The following is a 27,897-nucleotide window of genomic DNA, read 5'->3' as shown; positions in this document are numbered from 1 at the left end:
TTCCACTTTCGGCTGCGAGGCGTCTCGCAAGTGTCAAAGTAGTGTTGACAGTGGCTGCAGGAACTGTCAGGGTGAGGTAGGTAACATCCCAGAACCGAATGGAGTAATTATCGCGTTACATTTCTTGAAAACCAACCCACCACATTCATTATAACACTGTAAACAGTGTAAACCTCCAACGAAGCCATGACAGAGGACCCGAGTGCTCAAACCTGGTCCATCAACAAGGACGATTATGTGCTCAACGAGGTGATTGGTGAGTATACCGCTAGACACCTAGCAAGCATGCTAACGTCATAGCTAAGCTGGCTTTCTTGCAAGAAAGCTAAATAGCTAGCTAATTTATAGCTGGTCAGCCAAACCTACAGCTAAACACCAACCGTACTTTTGATAGCTAGCAAATATATTGAAGTAACGTTAGACATAGGCCAAACATCCGTTTATCAGTTGTGCGTTTCATGGATTACTAGCTAGCTAGGCAGCTAATTAGCGTAGCTAGCTTCCCGAAGCTACTGGAGCTAGCGAACTAGGTAAATCAGGACAAGTAAAGTGCTAGCTAGGGGCAGGATGGAGGAGGGTGGTTCCCTTTTTACTCTGAAAGAAGGCATGATAGGGCTTAATGAGTCACTCATAACTTGTGTTAGTATGGAGTTAGTAGCTACTAGATGAGTCAAATCAAATTTTATTGGTCACATACAAACGGTTAGCAGATGTTAATGCGAGTGTAGCGAAATGCTTGTGGTTCTAGATCGACCGTGCAGCAATATCTAACAAGTAGTCTTACAATTTCACAACTACTACCTTATACACACAAGTGTAAAGGAATGAATAATTTAGAATATGTACATACAAATATATGGATGTGCAATGGCCGTGCGGCAAAGGCAAGATGCAGTAGATGGAATAGAGCAGAGGTTGAACCAAGTCTTTGTTTTACAAGTCTCAATTCTTTATTAACTCTCAAGTCCTAAACTTTGAGTTTCGAGTCCTAAACAAGTCATAATGTGCTCTTCACCAAATGTAATCCCATGTCATGGTTTTTAACGAGTAATAGTTAGTATATTACATTTACGCAAATCATGAATGCTTTTAAAAATATCTATATATTTATTACTTTACAAATAAACGTTATATATCCATGGAAATACATGGGTAGCCATAAGAAAGACCCCCCTCTCAATCGGTGACAGCGGAAGAGGCGTGGTAGGCTGGGTCTGGTCGTGTGGGGTGGTTACTCAATGGAGAAAGCTCAAAACTGTGGAGGCCAGCAGAGAGGGGGATGGTAGGATTTGTGTGAAGAATAAACACAGAGGTTCAAGCACTCGCCGTAATCAGCAGGTTAGGAAGAGTACACAACCATTCTAGGAGGCACTCTGCCACAAATGTGCTCATTTGATCTTGTCCAGCTCCAAAAAGCGTGGTGGCTCGCCAATCAGCAAGTCTAATCTAGGCTAGCAGAGAGGACGGCACATAACAATACAGGCTCCAGACATCACAAGCCAGCAAACCCATGAAACAAACAAGTTACACACACTCATAAACACACAACCTTGTGTGATGGATAGCTGTCGGCTATATTAGCCACAACTTACTGTTTTGTGCAGCTTCAAATGTCGGAAATTGTTTCGCCTCCGTCTGTAATTTTCTTCCCGCATGTTTTGCAAGTTGCAATCTGTTTTTTGTTGATACAACGCCGTCTTTATATCTGAAAATAATTATTTTGGGTACCGTCTTTCCAAGGGCTCCATCTGAATTCACCCGCCGACGTTCCTTTGCACTTCCACGCACAATTTGATTGGCTGCTGTCCGATTCAAACTGTAATCTGTTAAGTGAAAAATTGATGTGCTGCACACTTTTTAATAGCATTATTTTTTATATTTGGGCTTGGGGAGGGTATCAAGTCAGGTCGAGTCATAAGCCTCAAGTCCAAGTCAAGTCACGAGTCATTGGTGTTAAAGTAGAGTGGCAAGTCATCATATTTGTGTCATGTGACTCGAGTCCACACCTCTGGTATAGAGTCTAGTATATACAGTGGGGCAAAAAAGTATTTAGTCAGCCACTAATTGTGCAAGCTCTCCCACTTAAAAAGATGAGAGGCCTGTAATTTTCATCATTGGTACACTTCAACTATGAAAGACAAAAAAATCCAGAAAATCACATTGTAGGATTTTTTATGAATTTATTTGCAAATTATGGTGGAAAATAAGTATTTGGTCAATAACAAAAGTTTCTCAATACTTTGTTATATACCCTTTGTTGGCAATGACAGAGGTGAAGACTTACAGAAAATGTTTCTCAAGGTTTTCACACACTGTTGCTGGTATTTTGGCCCATTCCTCCATGCAGATCTCCTCTAGAGCAGTGATGTTTTGGGGCTGTTGCTGGGCAACACAGACTTTCAACTTCCTCCAAATATTTTCTATTGGGTTGAGATCTGGAGACTGGCTAGGCCACTCCAGGACCTTGAAATGCTTCTTACGAAGCCACTCCTTCGTTGCCCGGGCGGTGTGTTTGGGATCATTGTCATGCTGAAAGACCCAGCCACGTTTCATCTTCAATGCCCTTGCTGATGGAAGGAGATGTTCACTCAAAATCTCACGATACATGGCCCCATTCATTCTTTCCTTTACACGGATCAGTCGTCCTGGTCCCTTTGCAGAAAAACATCCCCAAAGCATTATGTTTCCACCCCCATACTTCACAGTAGGTATGGTGTTCTTTGGATGCAACTCAGCATTCTTTGTCCTCCAAACAATTTAGAGGCCAGGTAATGAAGGAAGGCTTGCTCATTGCATTTTTTTTTAGCAAGCGTCTATGACAAATCAGGCTAAGTCGTTCAACTGAGCAGCCATTACGAACACAGGCTATAAAACAGGGATAACTAAGGTCATTACAGAAAACACCAAACTGGTACCTATATCAGGATTATTTGTGAGGATAACATCAAGAAGAGTAGCCTTTTCTGGGTGTTTGGTGTCATACCTTGTGGGATTGGTAATAATCAGAGAGAGATTTAGGGAGTCCCATTGCTTTAGGACTTGGTCAGGTGGTCAGGTTTAAGCAAGTCCCAGTTTAGGTCACCTCTCAGGACAAATTCAGACTTGGTGTAAGGGGCCAGGAGAGAGCTTAGGGCAGGTAGGGTACAGGCCTGTGCTGATTGAAGGCAATAACACCCAGCAACAGTCAACAAAGAGCTATTTGAAAGTTTAATACTTAAATCCAGTAAATCAAATTGTTTGGGGACCGACTTGGTGGAGACAACAGAGCACTGAAGATGATCCTTGGCAAAGATTGCCACTCCCCCACCTTTGGAAGATCTGTCTTGCCGGAAGGGTTATAACCAGAACGGTTAACATCAGTATTCAAAACACTCTTCCTTAACCACGTCTCAGTAATAACCAACACATCTGGATTGTAGCTTTGAACCCACACTTTCAAAAATGTAACTTCTAATGCTAACGTGCAGAAAACCTAGGCTTTTACGGGAGCAGAAATCAATGAAGCAGATATCAGAGCACAAGTCAGTATTGGGTCTAGCAACAGTAGGTGGACCAGGGTGTATGTACACATTTCCAGATATCATCAACAGCAATACAGTCAATGCACGGCAGAGGACAGAGAGAGCTTTTATGACATCTGAAAGTGCATCGGATGGCAACAAGATCATGTTGTACAGCAATTTCATCAGGTAACTTGAATAGAAAGCCGGCGAGAGGTGGTTATAGGAGGCCAAAAGTCTGTGTAACCAATAGTCAGAGTCCCGAGCGTGGGAACAAATAGTCTGTCCCACTGTTGGGTAAAGAAAGTTCGTAGTCAACAAAGCATGCAGGAGTTGTAGCCATAGTTTTTATTAGTTCTAGGCTTATTAGTAGTTGTACAACATTATTATGCTGTTAATGTATATACAGTACCAGTCGAAAGTTTGGACACCTACTCATTCATACTACTGGCTTCATCAATAAGTGCATCGATGACGTTGTCCCCACAGTAACTGTACGTACATACCAGAAGCCAGGCAACATCCTCACTAATCTAAAGGGTAGAGCTGCCACTCAAAGAGCGGGACTCTAACCCGGAAGTTTGTAAGTAATCCCGCTCTGCCCTCAAGACAAACCATCAAACAGACATGGCGCCAATACAGGACTAAGATTGAATCGTACTACACTGGCTCCGACGCTTGTCAGATGTGGAAGGGCATGCAAACTATTACACACTACAAAGGCAAGCTGCGACCTGCCCAGTGACACAAGCCTACCAGATGAGCTAAATTGCTTCTATTCTCGCTTCAAGGCAAGTAACACTGAAACCTGCATGAGAGCATTAGGAGTCTTTTTAACCATTTTTGGGGCTCTGACACCACCTAGTATATAGGTCCTGGATGGCAGGAAGCTTGGCCCCAGTAATGTCCTGGACCGTACACTCTACCCTCTGTAGCGCCTTACGGTCAGATGCAGAGCAGTTGCCATAGCAGGCAGTGATGCAACCAGTCATGTTGCTCTTGATGGTGCAGCTGTAGAACTTTTTGAGGATCTGGGGACTACTGCCAAGTCCAACTGATGAATCTGGGCCCCTATTTCAATAAAAGGGTGCTTTGACACACCCCTCTTAGCATCCTTCCTATGTTGACGGCACAGGCGGCAGAACATTCCTAGACGGGATGGAGAGTGTAGTTTAGTGGAATTACTGGTGGCAAGTATTAACAAGTGTTACAACACTTCACATAATGCTGTAGACTAGCACAGACTAAATTTGCACAAACATTTTTACCCCTAGCCTAATTAAAGGAAATTTGACTAACCTTGTGGTGTATTATATAGCCACAGGGTCAGTCTGTAAATTTTAAGCCACTTTGGGTCCCATTAGGATTGCCTATGGTGCACACTTGGCCTTACTCCTCTCCTCCTCATCCTCCTCCACAACTCTCCTTTTATCTACTCTTTCTTCTGATCTCCTCTCTCCTTTTCTCCTTCCATCTCCCCTCCTGGCTCTCTCCTCTCAGCTCCATTCTGTCCCTCATGCATTCCTACCTTACTCCTGGGATTCTGCCTCTTCTCCGGCCTACACAATCACCTGACCTCAACCGAATTGAGATGGTTCGGGATGAGTTGGACAACATAGAAGTGTTTCTTCTGCGTATAGTAAGCCATACACTTGTTATAAAATGATAGCTTAAGCTTTAAAGAGTTAGCGTTAGAGTTAACTAAAGAAAGTTTAATTTAATTCTGGCTGATTTGACGATAGTAAGCTAAGGTGACGTTACCTGACACTCTTGTCCCTGCTCCCTCTTTCTCTTTTGCTGCTGTGGCTGGAAATACTTCAATAAACTCATCTGAGAAAAAAATCTAATCAAGGTCAGATAAATGTATCTATCTTGCTTGCACTTAATACAGTTCCAAAGGAAGTAGCTAGCTAACTTGCTCGACTAGTAATGTTAACCATGTTCCTATCCTCAATATACTTGTGGATATTGGATAGCTTATTGCCGTTACAATTGTGGCAGCAATATTATAGATCTAAATTATGTTAGAGCTTTTATGTGATAGCTAGCTTGTGTAGTTGGCTAGCTAATTGTTAGTCAAACAAGCAAGCTAACATACATCACGAAGGTGCTCTCTGAGGTGATTCAAGTGAATTGTGATTCGCATGCCCACACTTGAGCAGAGGAAACACTGCTCTGCAGTCCAACTCATCCCGAACCATCTCAATTGGGTTGAGGTCGGGTGATTGTGGAGGCCAGGTCATCTAATGCAGTACTCCATCACTCTCCTTCTTGGTAAAATTTCTCTTACACAGCCTGGAGGGGTGTTGGGTTATTGTCCTCTTGAAAAAGAAATGATAGTCCCACTAAGAGCAAACTAGATGGGATGGCGTATCGCTGCAGATTGCTGTGGTAGTCATGCTGGTTATTAAGTGTGCCTTGAATTTTAAATAAATCGCAGACCGTGTCACCAGCAAAGCACCTCAACACCATCACACCACCACCTCCATGCTTTACGGTGGGAACCACACATGCGGCGATAATCTGTTCACCTACTCTGCATCTATCAAAGACATGGATGGTGGTTGGGACCAAAAATCTCAAATTTGGACTCATCAGACCAAAGGACAGATTTCCGCCGGTCTAATGTTCATTGCTCGTGTTTCTTGGCCCAAGCAAGTCTCTTCTTATTATTGGTGTCCTTTAGTAGTGGTTTCTTTCCAGCAATTCGACCGTGAAGGCCTGATTCACGCGGTCTCCTCTGAACAGTTGATGTTGAGATGTGTCTGTTACTTGAAATCTTTGAAGCTTTTATTTGGGCTGCAATTTCCGTGACTGGTAAACTCTAATGAACTCATCCTCTGCTGCAGAGGTAACTCTTGGTCTTCCATTCCTGTGGCGGTCCGCATGAGAGCCAGTTTCATCATAGCACTTGATGGTTCTTGTGACTGCACTTGAAGAAACCTTCAAAGTTCTTGAAATTTTCCATGTTGACTGACCTTCATGTCTTAAAGTAATGATGGACTGTCATTTCTCATTGCTAAATTGAGCTGTTCTTGCCATAATATGGACTTATCCCTATTTGGTAAAAGGCCATCTTCTGTATACCACCCCTACCTTGTCACAACACAGCTGATTAGCTCAAATGCATTAAGAAGGAAAGAAATTCCACAAATTAACTTTTATCAAGGCAGACCTGTTAATTGAAATGCATTCCAGGTGACTTCCTCATGAAGCAGGAAGCTGGTTGAGAGAATGAGAATGAGAGAATGCCAAGAGTGTGCAAAGCTGTCATCAAGGCAAAGGGTGGTTACTTTGAAGAATCTCAAATATAAAATATATTTTCATTTGTTTAACACTTTTTTGCTTACTACATGATTCCATGTGTTATTTCATAGCTTTGTCTTCCCTATTATTCTACAAAGTAGAAAATAGTAAAAATAAAGAAAAACCCAAGATTGAGTAGGTGTGTCTGAACTTTTGACTGGTACTGTATATATTTGTGTTATTATTTAATTGTTATTATTATTAGATGTTTGCCTTATTGCTCTTGTTACTAATTGTATACACTTTTTAAAAAAAATATTTGGACACCTCAATTTTATCCTGCAAAATATAAAATAAAATATTTATTTGTTGTAAATACAGGGGTGTTATAGTGACTTGTTGTTGAGTATTGAAACATTACTGTAGCTAGTTAGTTTTCCTATAAATGTGCAACTTACATTCTTCCCCAACTGACTTCTTATTGGCTTTTGTTGTAGTTGTCAGGTCAGTTACTGTAATTTGAGCCATGTCTAGGACTAAAAAGAGAAGACTATTTTACAATTGGATTTATTTATGTCTTCGTTGTCAAACACGGGAGTTAAATTATTAGCTACTGTAATTTAAACCCTCATGGTTTACCTATGTGTGTTACGTTCTTCCCCCTGTCTTCCTCTTGGTTTTGTTGAAATTGTCTGTTTATTAAACATTCATTTAAAACCTGATGGTTTCTCTGTCCAATGAGTGTGTTGCCATCTAATTCTTCCCTCTTTTTTTTTTTTCTCCCGATTTTTGTTGAAGTTGTCTGGTAACAAAACATTACGACTAGTTAAACCCTTAGGTGTTCCCAACAGTGGTGTGTCCCAGGTAATGGTGCCACTGGCTTCCGTTTGCATGTGTGTTACATTCTAATTCTTCCCCCTACTTTTCCTCTTCAGGGAGTGGTGCCACGGCTGTGGTGCAGGCGGCCTACTGTGAGCCCAGGAAGGAGAGGGTGGCCATTAAACGCATTAACCTGGAGAAGTGTCAGACCAGTATGGACGAGCTCCTGGTAACACACACACACACACTCATTCACTACAGACACATGCCACAGATGCGCTCCCACACATGCATGCGAACACACACAGACGGACAGGTATGCACGCACTCACATGTTTAGAGCACAATGTCTTTCAATAGTTGACAGTAAAGCAATCAATACTAGCTAATAATTTGATAGCAAGCCCTCTTAAAGGGATAGTGTGATATTTTAGCTATGAAGCCCTTTATCTATTTACCCACAGTCACATGAATTGTCAGAATCTCACAATATGGCCTCTGGTATAGGCTAGCTGTAGAGAACGGGCTGGAAAAGGTGAGAGTGCAGCAGCAGACACATCATACCACACACACACACACACACACACAAAATCGGAGGGAAAGACGTTATGACTGCATTGCTGAGACTGATACAGTCCTCTCAGATTCTCTTTCTCTTACTATTTTTGCAGAAAGAGATCCAGGCTATGTCCCAGTGCCACCACCCCAACATCGTGTCCTACTACACATCCTTCGTAGTGAAGGATGAGCTGTGGCTGGTAATGAGGCTACTCAGTGGTGGTGACATGGAATACTACTGTTAGTAATGAAATTGTATTTGAAATAGAAGTTTGTTCATTTAGGTGCCTAAAGCTGGCTGCCCCTGCACTGACCTTTCAAACTGCCTGGGATGGCACGATTCCCTGGGATGGTCTACCTTTGCTTGTAATGAAACGTGCATGTGTGTGATGGCTATTTCTGATCACAAAATCTAAATAACTAGACTTTGAAGTATTTTTGTGTGGATGACGGATCACCACCTCAAGCTGAACCTCGGCAAGACGGAGCTGCTCTTCCTCCCGGGGAAGGACTGCCCGTTCCATGATCTCGCCATCACGGTTGACAACTCCATTGTGTCCTCCTCCCAGAGCGCTAAGAACCTTGGCGTGATCCTGGACTCAACTAACATCAAGGCGGTGGCCCGTTCCTGTAGGTTCATGCTCTACAACATCCGCAGAGTACGACCCTGCCTCACACAGGAAGCGGCGCAGGTCCTAATCCAGGCACTTGTCATCTCCCGTCTGGATTACTGCAACTCGCTGTTGGCTGGGCTCCCTGCCTGTGCCATTAAACCCCTACAACTCATCGCAGCCCGTCTGGTGTTCAACCTTCCCAAGTTCTCTCACGTCACCCCGCTCCTCCGCTCTCTCCACTGGCTTCCAGTTGAAGCTCGCATCCGCTACAAGACCATGGTGCTTGCCTACGGAGCTGTGAGGGGAACTGCACCTCAGTACCTCCAGGCTCTGATCAGGCCCTACACCCAAACAAGGGCACTGCGTTCATCCACCTCTGGCCTGCTCGCCTCCCTACCACTGAGGAAGTACAGTTCCCGCTCAGCCCAGTCAAAACTGTTCGCTGCTCTGGCTCCCCAATGGTGGAACAAACTCCCTCACGACGCCAGGACAGCGGAGTCAATCACCACCTTCCGGAGACACCTGAAACCCCACCTCTTTAAGGAATACCTAGGATAGGATAAAGTAATCCTTCTCACCCCCCTTAAAAGATTTAGATGCACTATTGTAAAGTGGCTGTTCCACTGGATGTCATAAGGTGAATGCACCAATTTGTAAGTCGCTCTGGATAAGAGCGTCTGCTAAATGACTTAAATGTAAATGTAAATGAAGTAAAGTACTATTGACCTAAAAGGACTTGACCAAGAAATTCATGATTTTACTGTTCACCCTCCTATGACGCATGTTGAATCCTACAGCTAAAAAATTGTGACCTCTCATTGCTTCTCTCTTTCTCTTTCTCTTTCTCTTTGTCAGGCTCAGTACTGGACATCATTAAACACATCATATCTCGTGGGGAGCATAAGTCTGGGGTGCTGGATGAGTCGTCCATAGCCACCATCCTTAAAGAGGTCCTGGGAGGATTGGAGTACCTGCATAAGAATGGGCAGATTCACAGGTGCAGTCACATGTTTTTTTTGTGAAAGTGCAGGGCGCCAAATTCAAAACAACAAAAATCTCATAATTAAAATTTCTCAAGCATACAAGTATTTTACACCATTTTAAAGATAAAATTCTCATTAATCCTCAGTGTCTGATTTCAAAAAGGATTTACAGCGAAAGCAACACAAACAATTATGTTAGGTCACCACCAAGCCACAGAAAAACACAGAATTAATCACTAAGCTTTGATCTTCATCAGATGACACTCATAGGACTTCGTTGCACAATACATGTATGTTTTGTTTGATAAAGTTCATATTTATATAAAAAAAATCTGAGTTTACATTGGTGTGTTTCGTTCAGTAGTTCTAAAACATGCGGTGATATTGCAGAGAGCCACATCAATTTACAGAAATACTCATAATAAAGATACAACTATTATACATGGAACTTTAGATACACTTCTCCTTAATGCAACCGCTGTGTCAGATTTTAAAAAAAAAAACTTTACAGAGAAAGCAAACCATGAAATAATCTGAGTACAGCGTTCAGACAACAAAGCAGCCAAAAAGATACCCGCCATATTGGGTAGTCAACATTACTCAGAAATAGCATTTTAAATGTTCACTTACCTTTGATGATCTTCATCAGAATGCACTCCCAGGAATCCCAGTTTCACCATAAATGTTTTGATTTGTTAGATAGTGTCCATCAGTTATGTCCAAATATCTTCTTTTGTGAGGGCGTTTGGTAAACAAATCCAAAAGCGCGTTCAGGTCGCACCGAACGTCGGAGGAAAAGTTAAAAAGGTTCCGTTACAACCAGTAGAAACATGCCAACCTAAGTATGGAATCAATCTTTAGGATGTTTTTAACATAAAACTTCAATAATGTTCCAACTGGACAATTCCTTTGTCTGTACAAATGAAGTGGAACGTAGCTGCCTTTCACGTGAGCGCGCCAGACCGAGGCTGTGGCACTCTGCCAGATCACTCACTCAAAGAGCCCTTATGAACCCCTCCTTTTAGAGTAGAATCCTCAAAACAGGTTATAAAGACAGTTGACATCTATTGGAAGAACTTGGGAAGTGAAACCTAACTAATATCACCCTTTATCTTCAATGGGGGCTGAGTTGGAAAAACTACACACCTCAGATTTCCCACTTCCTGGTTGGATTTTTCTCAGGTTTTCGCCTGCCATATGAGTTCTGTTATGCTCACAGACATCATTCAAACAGGTTTAGAAACTTCAGAGTATTGTCTATCCAATACTAATAATAATATGCATATATTAGCATCTAGGACAGAGTAGGAGGCAGTTCACTCTGGGTACGCTATTCATCCAAAAGTGAAAATGCTGCCCCCTATCCCAAAAAGGTTAACTTCCTCCCTTCATGTAAACTCCCTCATTCATTCAACAGCTTCTTCTTCCTAGCAACACACAGCGATCAGTCATCCAGCTGAAGCACCACAGTGTCATAAAGATGAAACAGGCTACTGAACAGACTCTGATCTGTCATCCAGCTGTAGCACCACAGTGCCATACAGCTAGGCCACAGACACACAGGATAATGACTCTGTTTTAGTACTACCTACTGCTTAGTTTAGTTCCATTAAAGGTGATTCCTGATTCATCTGGTTAGTCTGTTTTTTTCTGTTCACAGGGATCTGAAGGCTGGTAATATTCTTCTCGGGGATGATGGCTCTGTGCAAATCGCAGGTATGGATGGTCATGTGTCCTAAGACCCCAACTCCCTTAAGCTTATTTACTTCTGTTTTTTACTAATACAAATTATACGACCTTCCTAGCATTTACTCCTCTGGAACAAGTCTATTGGTCGGTTGCCTATCTCTGATCTTTCTATCTACCAACTCTCACCTCTCTCCTCCCTTCTGTCTATCCCAGACTTTGGTGTGAGTGCCTTCTTAGCGGCGGGAGGAGATATGACCAGAACAAAGGTCAGAAAGACATTTGTTGGAACGCCATGTTGGATGGCCCCAGAGGTCATGGAGCAGGTGGGTGGCAATCCTCATTCTGTTTTTCTTTCTTTCTCTCTCTGTTGCTGTCTCTCTCTCTATCTCTTGCTTTCGCTATCACTCTCCTTTTCTTCTATTTCGATCTAACTTCTAGATGAAAACTAATTCACCTCCAAAGAGCATAGTGGAGACATACACAATTTCCTCTTGCTTCAGATCTTTTGAGAAATTACAAGCACTTTATTATGTCGTGATTGTTTGTCAGCTACCATTTTATCTGTCTAACTGTTAGAACAGATGCTCTTTTAGAAGATATTTGAAAAGATATCTTACAATTATTCTTCCTCTCTCCTCAGGTCAGAGGTTATGACTACAAAGCAGATATCTGGAGTTTCGGGATCACAGCCATCGAGCTAGCTACAGGCGCTGCCCCATATCATAAATATCCGCCCATGAAGGTGATTTATACACATTTACTTGGAAAGATGTGGAAGCAGTGTCATCTTTATCCCCCTGAAAATCAGTTTCTGTGACTATCCTGGCTAAATATATATGAATTCAATTGCCAACTGATGTTGTCTTACATGTTGTGTGTGTAATAACCTGGTCATGACCTGGTGTTGTGTGTGTGTGTGTGTAGGTGCTGATGCTGACCCTGCAGAATGACCCTCCCTGCTTGGAGACGGGCATCCAGGACAAGGAGATGGTGAAGAAGTATGGCAAGTCCTTCAGGAAGATGATCTCACTCTGTCTACAGAAGGAGCCTGAGAAAAGGTGACTATCCCACACTCTCATAATACAATGTATGCCATTTAACAGATGCTTTTATCCAAAGTGGCTTACAGTAGTGATTGCATACATTTTAGTATATGGCCCCAGTGGGAATTGAACCTACTACCCCGACGTTGCAGGGGCCACGGTCTAACCAACTGAGTCACATCGGACCACTGACTATGTAACTGACCTGAGATGGGTATAGCGCAGGAGTATTTCTGGAGAGCTTCCCCCTTCAGGCTTTTGCTTCAACCCTAATCTAACAAATGTGATTCTAGTAATCAGATGTTTTACAACCAGGTTGGCTACCTAATTCCACTGTGACACAATTTCTCCAAGTTAGCATTGTCCTTTATATGGCACACCAGAAAGCAGCTATTATTATTCACCTAGTCATCTTATTCTGGGTCTCAACTTTTCTTAATCACATTTTATTTTTTGAGTGGATTCTCTTCCCTCCATGGTGCGTTTAAGGTCATGCAGAGTGGTAAAATAATTTTCTCTCCGTCTTTCAGACCAACTGCTGCTGAGCTGCTAAAGCATAAATTCTTCACTAAAGCAAAGGTAAGACAGATACTATATATACACTGAGTGTACAAAACATTAGGAACACCTACCTAATATTGAGTTACACACGATTTTGCCATCAGAACAGACTCAATTTTTAAATTCTACACTAAAGGTGTCAAAAGCGTTCCACAGGGATGTTGGCTCATGTTGATTCCAACGCTTCCCACAGTTGTGCCAAGTTTGCTGGATGTCCTTTGGGTGGTGGACCATTCTTGATACACACAGGAAACTGTTAAGCGTAAAAAAAAACAGCAGTGTTGCAGTTCTGTAATCACTCAAACCGGTGTGCTTGGCACCTTCTACCGGACCCTGTTCAAAGGCACTTCAATATTTTGCCTTGCCCATTCACCCTCTGAATGGCATATGTACACAATCCACTTCTCAGTTGTCTCAAATCATTCTTTAACATGTCCCCCTCCCTTCTATTTACACTGATTGAAGACAATTCAACAAGTGACATCAATAAGGGATCCTAGCTTTCACCTGTATTCAACTGGTCAGTCTGTCATGGAAAGAGCGGCTGTTCCTAATGTTTTGTACACTGTGTATGTGCATCCGTAATATGTAGTACCTTTGACAAATATTCTTTTTGATTTAACCTGGCAAGTCAGTTAAGAACAGATTTTTATTTACAATGACGGTCTACACCGGCCAAACCCGGATGACGCTGGGTCAGTTGTGCTCCGCCCTATGGGACTCCCAATCACGGCCGGTTGTGATACAGCCTAGATTCGAACCAGGGTGTCTGTAGTGACGCCTCTAGCACTGAGATGCAGTGCCTTGGACTGCTGCGCCACTCGGGTGGCTGCTGTTGCAAAGAAAAATAGAACCATGTTGTCATGGGATTTAATCTTGTCTGTCTGTCTCTGTCATGCAGAATAATGAATACTTGGAAGAGAAGCTCCTTCAGAAAGGTCCATCGATAGGAGACCGATCCAAAAGGGTACGAGACAACAAAATTATAACCCGTGGCATACTCACACAGTGGAATTCTACATGACACACAGTCATAGCTGTTCTACACAATGCAGTTCTATAAAAATGTTATTCAGCGATACAGCCTCCCGAACAGGCCCCAGGTTAGTGTACATAGTGACATCAAACACAGGAATCTACATAGACACATCATGCTTTGACATAATGACTTCCTTCCTGCTATGTACAGCAGTAGGCCTACAGTATGGCAGGGAACTGTTGCATTTTGTATATTAAAAGTTTGTACATGATTTCGAGGGACTGGTCCAAGGTATGTTTTTTCACTCCAAACCACACAATGCCATGCTAAAAATAAAATAGTGTGTTTAGGTGCGCCGTGTGCCTGGTTCCAGTGGTCGTCTCCACAAGACAGAAGACGGGGAGTGGGAGTGGAGTGATGATGAGCTGGATATGGAGAGTGAGGAGGGCCAGGCAGCCGTGGCAGCTCTAAGGGTGAGACTAACCTAGTTACCCTTAACCTAGACATCAGACCTACGTTCAAATACTATTGAAAATCTTTACAATACTTGGCTTTCTGGACAGTTTCTCAGACACAGATTAAGCCTTGTCCTGGACTAAAAAGCATTCTCAATGGTGATGTTCATCGGAAGTGCTGTTTAGTTCAGGATTAGATTTAATCTGTGTCTGGGAAACTATCCCTTATGGTTTGCTCTAGTTTGCCTGGAGTGGGTTTACACTCTTGCAACTATTCTATTGTTTTCATTGTTCCAAGCAAGTTCAATCAAGCACAGATAGAATTTAAAATAATCAATATCTGAACCCAGGTCTGCTAGCTGTAACCGTATGTCCTGTCGTGGTTCAATGCCACCTAGGACCCAATCAATCAACCTGTTATTCTGTGGGGAGGGAAAACCTTCATTGCATGTTCTGTTGACGTCTGTTAATCTTTGTGTCGTATCCCATTCTAGTCTCCCAGAGTGAAAGATGGATCCATCGAGGTAAGCCCTGGTGTTGCTATAAATCAGAACACCTAAAAAACTTTCATCTGTTCATTGCAGAAACAATAGGATGCAGGCCGGCTTTAGTTTTGTATGAAATTGTATTAGAAGAATCATTGCCAAAGACCTGATCTAACTCTTTAATCTGCTCTCTCCCAAAAGGAGTGTATGGACATGCAGATCATGTGATAACACTTCACTTAAGGCATACAGGTATACAATGCATTACGGTGCAGTCATAATGCATTGTAAGACTTGGCATTAGTATCTATAGCCATGTTCACACTGCTCTTAGCCCACGGCTGACAGCCTCATGGCCTGAGAGAATACAGTGTAAAAAGGCTTTGCATTTACATTTTAGTCATTTAGCAGACACTCTTATCCAGTGTGACTTATAGTTAGTGCCTTCATCTTAAAGGGATAATTTGGTATTTTAACAATTAAGCTCTTTATCTACTTCCCCATAGTTAGATGAACCAGTGGATACCAATTTTTATGACTTTGCGAGCCTAGCGTTAACGCAGTGGCTTACTAGCGTTAGCGCAGTGACTGGAAGTCTATGGGTAACTGCTAGCATGCTAGTAGATACAGTAGACTTCCAGTCATTGCGCTAATGCTTGTTACCGTTGGCTCGCATAACTACCTCTAACTCCCTTCATACTGGAAGCAGAGTCGAAAATGGTATCCATGAGTTAATCTGATTCTGAGGTAGTTGATAAAGGGCTTGATTGCCAAAATCCCAAAGTATCCCTTGAAAGGTAGCTTTGGTAATATTACCACAAGGTTGACAACCAAAACCACATTCACATTCTCTTTCTGATACAGCATGAGTTTATCTCTCTATCTCTGGTCCACCTCAGATCTTCCCTCCAGAAGATGGTTCTCCTAGTCTGCTCCGTCCAGGAGGGGCAGGGCACGACAAGCCAGCTGAGGCCATCCTTACCCAGGGAGACGCTGTAGCCCAGGACCCTGCCGCCACCAAAGTCCCCATCAGCCTGGTGTTGAGGTTGAGGTACGCATCTAGTGGTGGGTGACATTGTTTCCGTTTGGAAAATGTGGCACCAGACATTATACTGGCAGCATTTGAATTGACCGGACATTTAAGAAATTCACCAGACCCCCATATGCATTGGTTGCATAACCTGATTAGGGCGTCCACCCGCGATTAGGGCGTCCACCCACCCAATGCTGTGAGTTATTTTAAATCACATAGCCTACAGCCAGAAGGGCCCTCAATGTGGACCAAATAGATGATTGTTGAGTTGTGACCGTCAGTGAAAAGCAGAGAGACCCAGCCAAGAATATTGCAATATAAAAAAAATACACAATCGTGGAAAAAAAGTTTGGCTATTGCTGTATAGAGACAATGAGAAGACTCCAATCTGTCTTTTAGTTATCAAAATTCTCAGTTTATTTGAGGGAAAAGTAGCCTGTCTTATTGGCACCAGCGGAGAACATCAGCCATAACCTTGGTGAGCATATTCACTGTCTTTATCATTGGGTCATTGCTACCTTTGTTTGTTTTTGGACAATATTTTCCTCCTCCAGGTTAGATAGGTCTCCCCCTTTCATAGGCCTAATTGATCAGACAATGTCGTTTTTATTGTTTCTGTTTGTCAGCAGAGTAGACTACCCAGTAATTTGTCGTATTAAAAAATATTCTGTTAATGTCTCCTGTCATATAAAGTGTAATAGAATTGCAATCATGAGTGGCAGTGGTCTAAGGCACTGCATCTCAGTGCAAAAGGCATCACTACAGTTCCTGGTTCGATTCCAGGCTGTATCACATCCGGCCGTGATTGGGAGTCTCATAGGTCGAGGCACAATTGGCCCAGCGTCGTCCGGATTTAGCCGGGGTAGACCATCATTGAAGATAAGAATTTATTCTTAACTGACTTGCCTAGTTAAATAAAGTAAAACATGTTTTTACAAAACGCAAACATTTTCCTGCGCAAAGAAAGCGTAACATTTCTTCTCCTATCTGATATAGCGTAATACACACGGCTATGAGGCCTAGGCTACTTCCCCAAAACAGAAAAAAATCAATGAGGCTCATGCAACAGATAAGAACGTTAAGCATAAAATGTTGATAATTTATTTTCCTAACATGACTAGGATTATCATCAACTAGCAGGTTGCTAACATGACTAGGATTATCATCAACTAGCAGGGTTGCTAACATGACTAGGATTATCATCAACTAGCAGGGTTGCTAACATGACTAGGATTATCATCAACTAGCAGGGTTACTAACATGACTAGGATTATCATCAACTAGCAGGGTTGCTAACATGACTAGGATTATCATCAACTAGCAGGGTTACTAACATGACTAGGATTATCATCAACTAGCAGGGTTACTAACATGACTAGGATTATCATCAACTAGCAGGGTTGCTAACATGACTAGGATTATCATCAACTAGCAGGGTTGCTAACATGACTAGGATTATCATCAACTAGCAGGGTTACTAATATGACTAGGATTATCATCAACTAGCAGGGTTACTAATATGACTAGGATTATCATCAACTAGCAGGGTTACTAATATGACTAGGATTATAACATGACTAGGATTATCATCAACTAGCAGGGTTGCTAACATGACTAGGATTGTCATCAACTAGCAGGGTTACTAATATGATTAGGATTATCATCAACTAGCAGGGTTGCTAACATGACTAGGATTGTCATCAACTAGCAGGGTTACTAATATGATTAGGATTGTCATCAACTAGCAGGGTTACTAATATGATTAGGATTGTGCCTTTGGCTACTGGACAATGAAAGAATGTTCATTTGAAAACCAATGGAACATGAGAGAACACGTTTACTGGTTTCAATGGCATGTGAAAGTCTTTATAAAGTAATTGTCTGCATGTTTGGTTGGATTTTGATTAGGATACTTTGAAGCATGTTAAGAAGTGCCTCATAATAATTAGTCAAATGTTTAGGTTTAAAAAAATTAACTATATATTTTCTAAATGTGTACTGCCTCCAGCTCATTGCAAAGTTGTGTGATGCGCTGAAGCCTGCCTAATTGCCTTTGCACTTGAATAGTAATTGCGCTTCAATTACCAGTTGAGAAATAAAAATATATAATTTTAATTGTGACCAAAAAATGTAGAATTTTTGCAGAATGATTGGGCTGATTTTTAAGTCCATGTTTCACTCCAGAAGCAACAAATAGCTGTTTGAGCTGTATCAGCAGCTCTCGTGCTACATTGACTGGTTTTCAATCAATGAATAGCCTAAAATGCATTATTTGGAGGGGCAAAAAGCTGGTTATTACCCTGGGGGGTGAATACTCTTCGTTGACCGAGTTCCACTTAGAAACATGGGAGGAATATGTCTTCTGAAATAGGATACTGTTATTTGGCCATTGGCTAGTTTTATTGCAAGGAATTCTCATTGGTCAACCACAGACTAGGGCTGGGCTTTCAAACTACATGCTTGTTCCATATCCAAAGTTCCACACATTTTTCTTCAGAGTCCAAATAGCATGGTTCTGATCTGTCGATTCCTGCATCAAGACTGCCCATTCGTCATCAGTCGACTGTCACTTTGCTTCTATCCAGCCCATGATTTATAACCAAACTCACTACGGCAAGACCGCCCATTCGTCATCAGTCGACTGTCACTTTGCTCCATCGTGTGAGTGCCACCTAGACACAAACCTGTTCCATGCTCAAGCTCCTCCACCAGAAAGGAATATTAGAAAACATTTGCCTTAGTATCTGTCCAGGCTTTCAACATTACGTCTTGTCTTGTTTCGTCCAGTTGTTGCATCCGATTTCGCCCCAGCCCAACTGTGTTTTAGCTGGGTTGCTTTGTTTATATATCAAAAAGTGTTGGCCAATAGGGGTATATCACAATGTTTTATGAGTAGATAATCCCGATTGGACAATGGTTGACACCGCCTAACCTGAATGTCCAGACCTCCTCCTAACCACTTCTAACTCTTCTCTTCCCAGGAACTTGAAGAAAGAACTGAACGACATCCGATTTGAGTTCATGCCTGGTAGAGGTAAGTGTCTGTCTGTCTGTGTGTTTGTGTGTTTTTAGCTATTTCCTGTTACAGTGGGGCAAAAAAGTATTTAGTCAGCCACCAATTGTGCAAGTTCTCCCACTTTAAAAGATGAGAGGCCTGTAATTTTCTTCAGAGGTACACTTTAACTATGACAGACAAAATGAGAAAAAAAATCCAGAAAATCACATTGTAGGATTTTTTAATACATTTATTTGCAAATTATGGTGGAAAATAAGTATTTGGTCACCTCCAAACAAGCAAGATTTCTGGCTCTTACAAACCTGTAACTTCTTCTTTAAGAGGCTCCTCTGTCCTCCAAGCCTGCCTAATGGCACCTGTTTGAACTTGTTATCAGTATAAAAGACACATGTCCACAACCTCAAACAGTTGAGAAACTCCAAAATAGACCAAAAGCTTCAAAGGACACCAGAAACAAAATTGTTTTGCACCAGGCTGGGAAGACTGAATCTTTTAGGTCCAGTTTCACTTGAAGAAATCAACTGTGGGAGCAATGTATTAGCAAATGGAAGACGACTTGATAATTCCTCATCTGGCCTAAAATGCATTATTTGCAAGATCTTACCCTGGGGGTCAAAATGTTCACAAGAACCACACGGGGGAGGACCCAGTGAATGACCTTGTTATTTGGAGAGCTGGGACCAAAGTAACAAAGCCTACCATCAGTAACACACTACGCCGCCAGGGACTCAAATCCTGCAGTGCCAGACGTTTCCCCTCAACCAGTACATGTCCAGGCTGGAAGTTTGCTAAGAACATTTGTTCCATGATCCAAAGAAGATTGGGAGAATGTTTATGGTCAGATAAAACCAAAATATCATTTGGTTCTTTGGAGGACAAAGAATGCTGAGTTTCATCCAAAGAACACCATTCACCTCAGTGAAGCATGTCAAACATTGCTTTTGGGCCCATGATTTATAACCAAACTCACCAGGAAGACTGATCCCATTAAAGGAAAGAATGAATTTGCTGTATCGTGAGATTTGAGTGAAAACCTCCTTCCATCAGCAAGGGCATTGAAGAGAAAGGAATATTAGAAAACATTTGACAATAGGAGTGGCTTTCAACATTAAGAAGTTGCATTTCAAGGTCCTGGTTTATATATCAAAAAGTGTGGCCTAGCCATTTTCCAGATCTCAACCCCATAGAAAAATCTTTGGAGGGAGTTGAATGTCCGTGTTGCCCAGCAACAGCCCCAAACATCACTGCTCTAGACTCTTCTGCATGGAGGAATGGGTCAAAAAAGAACTGTGTGAAAACCTTTGAATGCCTGGTACAGAAAACGTGACCTCTGTCTGTCTCAAGTGTTTGTAAAAGTTTTGAGAAACTTTTGTTATTGACCAAATACTTATTTTACACCATAATTTGCAAATAAATTCATTCAAAATCCTACAATGTGATTTTCTGTAGTGTACCTATGATGAAAATTACAGGCCTCTCTCATCTGTTTACGTGGGAGAACTTGCACAATTGGTGGCTGACTAAATACTTTTTTGCCCCACTGTAAATGACTGTGATTCTGCAGTTTTTTTTAGTTCTTCTGCTTCTGTCCTGAGTGAACTTCCCTTCAATTGCTTTAATAAACTCTTAGAAACTGGATAATGAGCTCTGCCTGATCCTTGGAACAAGTTTCCCTCAATAATCCTGCACTTATTTAGGCCATAACAAAACGTTTGACTACTTAAATGATTTCACATTTTTTATAATTTGTAGACATTTCTAACAACAATTCCACTTTGACATTATGGGGTATTGTGTGGAGATCAGTGAAACAAAATATGAATGTAATATATTTTTAAATTCAAGCTGTAACCTTACAAAATGTGGAAAGAGTCAAGATGTGTGAATACTTTCTGAAGGCACTATCTAACCATTAAACAAAAGTGGACCATCGCATTCACCCAAAAGTATGATGGTATCATAAAACCAGTGAATCCAGATTAGCAAAACATGTGTGATGGGTTTCGCACTCAAATTTTTTTGCATAAAGCTAACTTTTACTGCTTCAGAGCAGATGTTTCAACTGAAGTCTTCTTCGTGTATGTTAAAATCTTTTCCTATCAGAAACCGCATTTATAGGGATCGACAGGTGAGAAGCAGGTGTTTCTAATCAGGGTTGCCAGTCATCTGCATATCAGGGCTATGTGGCTATGTTACAATCATGTATGGGGCGGCAGGGTAGCCTAGTGGTTAGAGCGTTGGACTAGTAACCAGAAGGTTGTGAGTTCAAACCCCCGAGCTGACAAGGTACAAATCTGTCGTTCTGCCCCTGAACAGGCAGTTAACCGACTGTTCCTAGGCCGTCATTGAAAATAAGAATTTGTGCTTAACTGACTTGCCTAGTTAAATAAAGGTAAAATAAAAAAAATAAAAAAATATGAACCCATCACACTTTTTCTTCTCACATAACTAACCACTCCTGCTCTGTTTCTCTCTCCCCATCTATCTCCATATCTCTCGGTTCTGTTCTCTCTCTCTCTCACTCACTCACCTACCTTCCTCAGATTCATCAGATGGAGTGTCTCAGGAGTTGGTATCCGCAGGTCTAGTCGATGGGAAAGACGTAGTGGTTGGTGAGTATGAAATCAAAGCTTAGAGAGATCTACTGTAGGATAACATGTCCCTGACTATGGTAACTTGACCAAAGCTACTAGAGGTCAGTGAAGTCACAGGTCAGGCTGAAATGACTGACTGAGACAACACATTTTGGTTATGTGGAAATATGTCATACTCATTTTGGCCTTTATCTAGTAGATTTATCTGCACACTAAGGAAGAGAATTACATTTTCAGACGCATGTGTGTTTGACAACAGCTGATAATCAAAGAAAGGGACAGGCTGTAGAAAAATGAACAAATGGCTGGAAACAACGCAATTGTGCATTAGCTGACACATTCTCAGTATGGGTGAGCCTAGTGTCGTGTCTTTGGCATCATTAAAGTGAAGACTTATCAAATCAGTTCTCTGTAGTTATTATTACGTGATTAAATTATGTACATGTAATCATGTACATGTAATTAACCAGGAAGTCGGGGCACCAAGGAAAATCTTTAGATTACAAAGTTATAATTTTCCTAATATAACTTTTCAGATATATTTTAATATCTGACCAATTAGTCTTCTAATTAATGAATCATTCTTTACCTCACATTAGTCTCATCCCAAATGTCATTGGTTATCTGCACGAACCCAGCCTTCACTATGAATCATCCATACATTAATCATTTATTTACTAACTAAATAATCACAGAAATGCATAAACAAACAACAATATATATGGTTACAAGGAAATGATAAGGGAAGTGGGTGTGGACTGAGAAGGCCGGGAAAGACGAGTCACTACACATGCTAATCCTTTGCACATGAACGCTCACTCATTCTGGAATAATTGCAATCAATATATATATTTACGCTCAGTGCGTCGTTGTGATCTCTTGGAATCGTCCATTTCTGTTGGAAAGTTCATCCGAGATTCTCTCTGCGTCCATGGAGTCTTTGGTTAGAAGGAACATTTCACAGTAACATTCAGAAATGTTCTTATAGAATAGATGTTTTGGCAGTTGTCGGTCTCCGCATTCAGTCGACATTTATTCTAGCTGCAGGCTAGTAATTAGTATTGAAGATTTGCTCTTATTCTGTCGGTATCGATAGTCTGAGTTTAACCATTTCCACCAGTGTAGCCAATGCTCCACGTGGTTTGGTTAGAAATTCAACAACCGAGGAATGCATGGTCTCTACTCAAACCTAGCCCTCTCGGTAATCGAGGTACGCTTGGTCTGAAGTGGGCCGGGGTTTATATTCGGAACAGCAGAAAAAGGGCTGGTGCTGGCCAATGACTTAGTTCAACTTTAAAGGGAGTTGGATTCTCTTTCAACAGTTTAAAATCACATTACATAATTTCACAAATAGTTTCATCTTTACTCATTCATTTTATACAATAATTAGATGCAAATCTCATAACGGAGACTCTTGTATATACAGAGTTATGGTAATGTGGCTGTATCGTATCTCATGAGTTCACAAACATTAGACAAAATGGACCGGTCATAGTTGGATTCTCCACCGACCATTTACACGTTCTCCAAAACATGGATATTGTTCAGTTCTGAGGTAGAAGAAGTTCCTTTGTTCTACTGTGAACCCTCTCTCTCTATACTGCATGAGGGAAAGAGTTTCCTCCAGGAATTTACGACCTGAGATAACAGAGCATGCGTGTAGGGGAAGAGAGAGGTGGTGAGAGAGAGTGAGTTGGTGCTTGCTATATCTAGAGGGCCACGTCATGACACTAGTATGTTGATATTTGTTGCTTATAGTGCATACGTTTTACAAAACAGTACGTTCTAAATAGTATGTAGAACGATTTGTACACAGTATGTAGTTTTAGTAAGTAGTAGGCAAGACACATTTCAGACACTGTCATTTACTCCAGAAATGGCAAAAATTATGCTGGTTTTAGAGGTTCAGATTCTTTATTCCACATCTGTATTCTTTCCAGTTGCTGCCAACCTGCAGAAGATTGTTGATGATCCTTTCAACAATAAAAATGTAACTTTCAAACTGGTAAGTTCAATATTTGTTGTTTCAATCAAAGCTTCCATTTTTGTCAATTTTTTTGTCATTTGTTGTCCTGTTGAAACAGCATTATGCCCTGCTCAACATTCTACAAAGACAGATGCACTGAACATTTCTTTCTTTCTCAGGCATCTGGCATAGACGAGTCGGAGATCCCTGACGATGTCAAGCTGATGGGTTTCGCTCAGCTCAGCATCAGTTAACTCAATATTCCGTCAACAAAGGAGAACAAACAGTATTGCACAGCGGCATAGTTCTAAATTCCAAGACACCACTACTGCCAAAGACGAGAGCCACAGTGCATTTGTCAACCTGTAGGGTTATTTTCTTTACTGAAACCTGCAGTGTTAGTTAAAATGGGCTCTGAGAATGGGACCAGTGTAACAAAAAGACAACAGTTAGGACAGGAACAGTAAATCACACTTGAAAGAGTTTACAGCAGTGTATCTGGGAGGACGGCGGGCATCGCAATCGGCATAATCATCATCGACTTAAAAATGAAATGAACGTTTCTTATTTCGTTTTCTACATTTAGCTCTACAATCCAAAACATATTTTAATATAACTCTCTTGAGTTCTGGAAGTGATAACTTACAGTGCCTTCAAAGTATTCAGACCCCTTGACCTTTTTCCACATTTTGTTATGTTACAGCCTTATTATAAAATGGATTAAATTTTAAAAATCCTCAAATCTACACACAATACCTCATAATGACAATGTGAAAACAGGGTTTTAGACATTGTTGCACGTATATTAAAAATAAAAAAACAAATACCTCTGACAGGATTGTGTCGAGGCACAGATCTAGGGAAGGGTAACAAAAAATGTCTGCAGCATTGAAGGTCCCCAAGAACACAGTGGCCTCCATCATTCATAAATGAGAGACGTGTGGAACCACCCAGACTCTTCCAAGAGCTGACTGCCTGGCCAAACTGAGCAGTCGGGGGAGAAGGGCCTTGGTCAGGGAGGTGACCAAGAACCCGATAGTCACTTTGACAGTTCTAGAGTTCCCCTGTGGAGATGGGAGAACCTTCCAGAAGGACAACCATCTCTGCAGCCCTCCACCAATCAGGCCTTTATGGTAGAGTGGCCAGATGGAAGCCACTCCTCAATAAAAGGCACATGACAGCCCGCTCGACGTTTGCTAAAAGGCACCTAAAGACTCTCAGACCATGAGAAACAAGTTTAATGAAACCAAGATTGAACTCTTTGGCCTGAATGCCAAGTGTAATTTCTGGAGGAAACCTAGCACCATCCCTACGGTGAAGCATGGAGGTAGCAGCATCATGCTGTGGAGATGTTTTTCAGCAGTAGGAACTGGGAGAGTTGTCAGGATTGTGGGAAATATGAACGGAGCAAAGTACAGAGAGATCCTTGATGAAAACCTGCTCCAGAGTGCTTCAGACCTCAGACTGAGGCGAAGGTTCACCTTCCAACAGGACAACCACCCTAAGCACACAGCTGTAGTAGCTGAGATCCGGAGCACTCTGGAGCAGGTTTTCATCAAGGATCTCTCTGTACTTTGCCCCGAGTGGCTTCGAGATAAGTCTCAATGTTGTTGAGTGGGCCAGCCAGAGCCCGGACTTGAACCAGATCGAACATTTCTGGAGAGACCTGAAAAGAGCTATGCAGCAACGCTCCCCATCCAACCTGACAGAGCTTGAGAGGATCTGTAGGGAAGAATGGGAGAAACTCCCCAAATACAGGTGTGCTAAGGTTGCAGCTTCATACCCAAGAAGACTGCTGTAATCGCTGCCAAAGATGATTTAACAAAGTTCTGTGTAAAGGGTCTGAGTACTTATGGAAATGTGCTGTTTAAGTGTTTTTTAAATGTATTTATATAAATTAGTAACATTTTCTAAAATCCTGTTTTTGCTTTGTCATTTCTGGGGTACTGTGTGCAGATTGATGAACCAAAGCAATTTAATAATTTTTTGAATAAGGCTGTAACCTAAGAAAATGTGGAAAAAGTCAACGGGGCTGAATACTTTTCAAAGGCACTGTAAATGCCTGTTTATGAACTGCCACTGAACCAGTGCACAACTGAGTGTTGTGTGTAATAGCCACCACTATTAGGCATCCTTGGACTGTTATCTGAATGATATAATCTGCCTCCCCAATGGCCACCTTATTCCCTATATTGCGCAGATCTTTTAAGCAGGGCCCTGTTCAAAAGTAGTGCACTATGTAGGGGAGGGGTGCCATTTTGGATGCAGACTTATATATTACGAAGTGTGAAGGAGTTCGTTATTTAGTGAGGATCTATTACAGTATGGATTTGTAAAAGAATGAGTGAATGGCTGATGAAAAGTGACTTCCCTTGATAACATTATTGATATTGAACTATAGGGGCCTCCAGTCATGAATCAGAAATAACTGGCATCACGGTGTATATCATGACATACGCTGACATGCGCTTTCTTAGGTGTCATATGCTTTCCTTGGTCTATCTGTTGACGTAATCTGTTATAAGCTCTCATAGGTGTTTTAAAAGTTGACATTAACTGTCATACGTTATCTTCCCTGTTTTAACCTCTCATTGGTGTATCATTATGTTGATATAGGCTGTTGTGTTAGTGGTTCAGACAGACCTATATCATTGCTCTAACGAGGAAGGGGTCTGTTCAGAAGGCAGCAATATTACAGGACATAATGAAACCTTTGGATAGATATGTGTTGTGTAGAACAGATAGGATTGGATGTCGTATAGATTTGGGAATTGGGTCTGCTCTATTCATTACATTTCAGTCTGAAAATATTCTGAACGATTATCCAGAGTTAATACTCAGACAGTAAAACAATAACTTCCTTCGATCATGATTATGGTCTTGGGACTATGCAATTTTGTCTCTGTGATGTTCATGAGCAGCGGTTCAGTAGTTACTGGACCTCTGTACCCCCGCTAGCTACCTAGCTAGCTGTCATCATGATGGCTGTTTCTTTTTCCTCGATGGACAAATTCATTTGTATCGTAGCCTTGTGCTCCAATCCATCCGCATTCACCTCAGTCACCAACAATTGTCACTCCTACTTTACGTTCTATGCTTGTTTTGTTGGTTGGTTGGTATGTGTGTTTCTGTAGTGTTCCAGGGGCTGTGTGTGTGGGTTAGCTAGTTCAGGTACTGTTGTAAATCGGTCTATTGAGCAGATATTGTATTTCCAAAAAGGTACGTTACATTATAATGGCAAGTCTTTCACACACGCTCCCAAAGGTGTGTATGTGATTAGGAAGCAAATCAAAGTATCAACTGTTTCTGGAGTACATTTCTAAGGAGGAAAGAAGGCTCTTTAGTTGTACATATGATTGTGGCAGATAAACAGCTGGTATACTTGATCAGTAGCTCATCCAGTATCTACAGGTTTAAATAATTGGTTGTTTTATATATTTTTCCACTAATTCCAAGTTTTGTTGCTAATCATGTCATCTGATTTGCTGAATTGGTACCTTATTATTGATATTAACGTACATATTTGAGTTAGTTCAGAAAGGCTCGTCTTCTAGTTCACATTCTTTGCTTTGTTGTCATGGAGATAGTAATATGCAATTTGTGTTTTGTTTTTTCCATTGACTTTTTTAAATCACTGAAACCTGTAGAATTTTGAGTTTCCTGTAGAAATACAAACTGGAATGATGTCCCTCAAGAAATGTAAAAGTAGGCCTAGCTAACTAACAACAAAATGACACAGAACTGACACAATTCCCACTGGTGTGATATATGTTGCTTTCAGACTGAGCAATATGTTGAAGAATGTTACCCCGTGTGTCAGTCTGTTTGTGCCAACTCCCTGTTACTCATTGTCTTGCCAAACAATACAATTGGCATTGGCAAGAGCATAAACATATCTTGGACACCCAGGCTAGAAGAATGTGTGAGCTGATAGCAAAATGTCCTGGGTTTTAATCTATTTTCCCTCAATTATAAAGCCAATGTTGTCAGGTCGATATCGGTCACAAGGCGAACTCTTTGAATGATTAGTATTTATTATGACACTTCTGATTGATTTAACTTTTATGATTTTGTTATTTTTATTGGTTGGAAGTTTTTTAAATGTTTGGAACGCATATATTTTCGACATAATGTGTATCATCATAAAACGTGCAAGTGATCAAAATTGAAGAATGCTATTTGTGAAACCTTAGCATTAAATGGCATTGATGTCAGGAATTAAAAGCACTTTGCAGAATCAATGTTGTTAATGTGTGGTTAAAATTGCCATCACACAAAAACATGACAATAAATAATTCTGGTCAACTATTTCTTAGATAGGTTAAAAGGTAAATAAATTCACATGGTTTGAACCAA

The 27,897-nt window shown here is 41.3% G+C and overlaps 1 protein-coding gene across 2 annotated transcripts; it reads left to right on the top strand.

The window, feature by feature from the left end:
* Positions 1-26: 26 nt before the first annotated feature.
* LOC118394888 (serine/threonine-protein kinase OSR1-like) lies at positions 27-27,897 on the top strand. Of its 2 annotated transcripts, XM_035788502.2 has the most exons (17): positions 28-256; positions 7,682-7,794; positions 8,237-8,345; positions 9,593-9,734; positions 11,381-11,436; positions 11,623-11,732; positions 12,050-12,151; positions 12,334-12,467; positions 12,983-13,031; positions 13,915-13,980; positions 14,343-14,465; positions 14,942-14,971; positions 15,832-15,983; positions 18,947-18,999; positions 21,525-21,593; positions 23,516-23,580; positions 23,721-27,897. In XM_035788502.2, exons 1-17 carry the CDS (start codon positions 187-189, stop codon positions 23,793-23,795), a joined length of 1,518 nt encoding a protein of 505 aa, XP_035644395.2. In that variant the 5' UTR covers positions 28-186; the 3' UTR covers positions 23,796-27,897. The 2 variants fall into 2 exon arrangements, with proteins under 2 accessions (XP_035644396.2, XP_035644395.2); XM_035788503.2 differs by lacking the exons at positions 23,516-23,580; positions 23,721-27,897 and having other exon boundaries at positions 27-256; positions 15,832-15,997.

Source organism: Oncorhynchus keta, chromosome 15 (assembly GCF_023373465.1).
Source record: "Oncorhynchus keta strain PuntledgeMale-10-30-2019 chromosome 15, Oket_V2, whole genome shotgun sequence".
NCBI lineage: Eukaryota > Metazoa > Chordata > Actinopteri > Salmoniformes > Salmonidae > Oncorhynchus > Oncorhynchus keta.
This window is presented reverse-complemented; position numbering and strand designations above follow the sequence as displayed.